Raw genomic sequence first — 3,224 nt, 5'->3', positions numbered from 1 at the left:
TAATCGTCTTTTCCCCAAAGTGTCAGCAAACAATGGCTCTCCAGCTCAAGGCTGGTGCCAGAACTATTGAGACTGTTCCAGCTGTTAAAAACATAGGGGTATACTTTGATAGCTCTCTGAATAAGGAGAAACAAGTGAACGCTATTGTCAAATCCTGTTACTACCAGATCAGGAACATCGGCTGTATTCGGCAGTTTCTAACTGCAGATGCATGCACGATTTTGGTGCATTCACTTGTTACCTCTCGGTTGGATTATGGTAACGCCCTGCTCTGTGGTATATCTGACAAACTAACCAGTCGTCTACAGAGGGTCCAGAACACTGCAGCACAGCTAGTTACTCGTATTCGAAAGAGAGAGCACATCACACCTGCGCTTTATTCGTTGCACTGGTTACCTGTACGATACAGGTCGCAGTACAAAATTCTGGTATACACATACAAGGCACTGAATGGAACAGCTCCTCAGTACCTACAGGAGCTTGTTACCCTGTATCAGCCGTCAATATCACTGCGGTCGGAGTCAGAATCTTTGTTGTGTGTCCCAAAATCTCGTACTTTGACCTACGGAAACAGATACTTTGGGAGGGTTTCGGCTACGTTGTGGAATAGCTTCCTTTGGCCAAGTTCAAGAGGGGCATCAAAACTCACCTCTTCACCTCTGCATTTTAGAATCTTTGCAAAGACGTCATGTAAATACCACCCTTTTATTTGATCAGTTATCACTACTGGAGAGCAATGCTGTGAAAAACCTGTGATAATCCCATGAAAAACCCATGAAAACATGAAATAATTATTTTCCCATGAATTTTCTGTGAAAAAATCAATTTATTTTTCAAAACCACTTAAATTTAGTATACAGTGTTAACCTTTACAAGTTGTGAATAGCAAAAGGACCGAAAACTAGATCAAATAAGATTATTTTTGCGAATGTCAAATAATCATAGTTAAATAAATATTCATCATATATGGTTTGCTACTAATTATGTACATGTGAATGCCAGTCGTGGAGAGATTGACAGTATAAACTCCTAAACGGCTGACGGGTTAAGACACAAGCCTATTACATTTCTGTAGCCGGAGTAAAGGAATGCGTGGCTGCTTGTTGTATCCTGAATTTCGAAAAGAATTTCAAATCAAATATACTGTGTTCCACTTCATGAATAGTTTTATCTATCGCACAGCCGCAACTCAAAGAGCTTTTGAAAGAACACAACAATATGAGACCTACATATCCGATCACATGCGATCCCCAGACACTCAATTCTTCATTATTTGGGAAAAAGATCGCGTCAAGGGAAAGCCACGTTCCCCTCCAGTGACATATACACACAATTCCAGCCAACGCCATGAAAAAGTCCTCAAATACAATCTGCAGCAGACACATGTTCTCGTGTAATTTTTGGGACACCAGTTGGACAGCATGTTGACCGATAAGAACCGGGATTGCCAAAGTGAAGCTAATAGTAAAGCAGTATGCGGCAGACCTGAGTGTGTTCTCTGGAACCAGAAAGAGGTCGAATAGTGTCCACATTCCACGCCAATAAAATACTACGAAGTTGTTGATTATAAAGACAGTGAGGCATATGTCCAACGCAAACATCGGGTTTGGGGCAATCTGTGCGTAAAAGAAATAACGAAAACGTATGTAATTTATTTTTCATTATAGGTGTTGTACTACATTGAAAATGAACAAAACCTCAAAGATAAAAGCACAGGACTATAGGTACATCGGATGTCTTGTACCAACAAATATTGTTACTGTCAAATTACATCATTATATATGTGTCTAAATCTACCTTACCAACAAAATGCTGTCATTTTAAAAACTGTCAGGTTGATATGACTGAATTTGATTTATTTTGGAAAGCTTAAATTAAATTGTTTCATGATAGTGAGCGTGTTTAGGTCATGTTTAAAGTAATGTTGATCCTAAATAAAATAAAATCTAATGTTCTTACAGAGTTAATACTTTCAAAACAGTATTGTGAACGGAACGAAATTAAGGAAAATACATACAAAATTCTTTCATTATTAAAATAACAAGCATTGTTAATTTGTACAGTAAAAACTCGATATTTTTAATAAATGACAGCACACTTCATTTTGCTAACAAGGCTTGTCACTCACCTTAGATGATAATCTCCCTGTTAACGTGAACATACTGGCTCTGTCATTGTCAAGTTGTAAAACCAGCGGAGAGGCTAGAGAACTCCTGAAGCATCGAAAACAACATAAAGCGCATGCGCCAGAAAGTAAAGTTCCGGTGGCACCTTGCCATGTTATCCCGGTATAAATGTCCAGCAGGTACCATATACCACGCCATTGGTTTACGCATCCGAACCCTAGAAGGTACAAATAAGATCTAGAAACGACAAAATAAACAAGTCGGTTTTCTATTTTGTTTGCAGCAGCAGATACTTTTTGAAGGATTGACAGTACGAATATGATAGAATTCCCAACTGCTACAGACACCCAGGCAGAAAGTTCAAGCTCATCTTTGAAGCTATATACGTCCATTATTTGCCATGTACCTCTCCAGTAGAAAACAACCAGAGGTGCAATCACTATCAGATTGATCAATGAGTTTGCCATCGCAAGTAAAAAGTAATTGCAAGAAACCGCCATTGATGACAATGTAGTGCTTATTCTTGTTTAGAGCCACTTTATAAGATACATGTTCATTTACAAAAGAAAATGTAAAAACATAAAGGAAGTACGTTTTATAACACGTGCTATACAGCTTTACCTTTAAATTCACAACTACGACCTTGACCTCGTATACACAATTTGCAGTGTACACGCCGTTTCGGGTGATATTACATCGCCGTCTACCCTTTGAAGATGTAAGTAGACCCCCTTATAACGCAATAGTTAAATCGGCCTGTTTACTATAACATGGGCGTGTGCTTAGTGATGTCTATTTGTTGACTTAGGATGTGTTAGTGACAATTTCACAGGTACAAACAAAATCGTGTTTTTTATACATATCTGACATTGCATTTTCATTTGATAAAGTACATCCTTATCCTCTTCCTTTGTTTATGATTGCTAAAATTATGAATTGATTACACGTGTAGTTGTTATTAACTATTGCAGAATTTCGTTGAGGTAAATATTTTGTTAAAACTGAGATATGACAAAGTTATATTAAAATTAAAATTTGGAAACATCCGAAATGAAATTATTTTAAAATAGTACTTTGAACATGTTAAAACATGATTTT

General features: G+C 37.4%; 1 protein-coding gene across 1 annotated transcript; it reads right to left on the bottom strand.

The window, feature by feature from the left end:
- Positions 1 to 979: 979 nt before the first annotated feature.
- LOC110459496 lies at positions 980 to 2,571 on the bottom strand. The gene is made up of 2 exons (XM_021511819.1): positions 2,129 to 2,571; positions 980 to 1,616 (listed from the first exon to the last, which is right to left on the bottom strand). Exons 1-2 carry the CDS (start codon positions 2,516 to 2,518, stop codon positions 1,062 to 1,064), a joined length of 945 nt encoding a protein of 314 aa, XP_021367494.1. The 5' UTR covers positions 2,519 to 2,571; the 3' UTR covers positions 980 to 1,061.
- Between the last annotated feature and the right edge of the window lie 653 nt (positions 2,572 to 3,224).

This window comes from Mizuhopecten yessoensis, unplaced genomic scaffold (assembly GCF_002113885.1).
Source record: "Mizuhopecten yessoensis strain PY_sf001 unplaced genomic scaffold, ASM211388v2 scaffold197, whole genome shotgun sequence".
NCBI classification, from domain to species: Eukaryota; Metazoa; Mollusca; class Bivalvia; order Pectinida; family Pectinidae; genus Mizuhopecten; species Mizuhopecten yessoensis.
Note: the sequence above shows the minus strand (reverse complement) of the source record. Positions and strands in the feature narration are given on the sequence as shown.

Coding starts and splice junctions, on each gene's coding strand:
- LOC110459496 (XM_021511819.1), bottom strand. CDS start 2,518: ATGGACGTATATAGCTTCAAAGATGAGCTTGAACTTTCTGCCTGGGTG. Junction 1,617..2,128: donor CAGGGAGATTATCATCTAAG/GTGAGTGACAAG, acceptor TTTTACGCACAG/ATTGCCCCAAACCCGATGTT.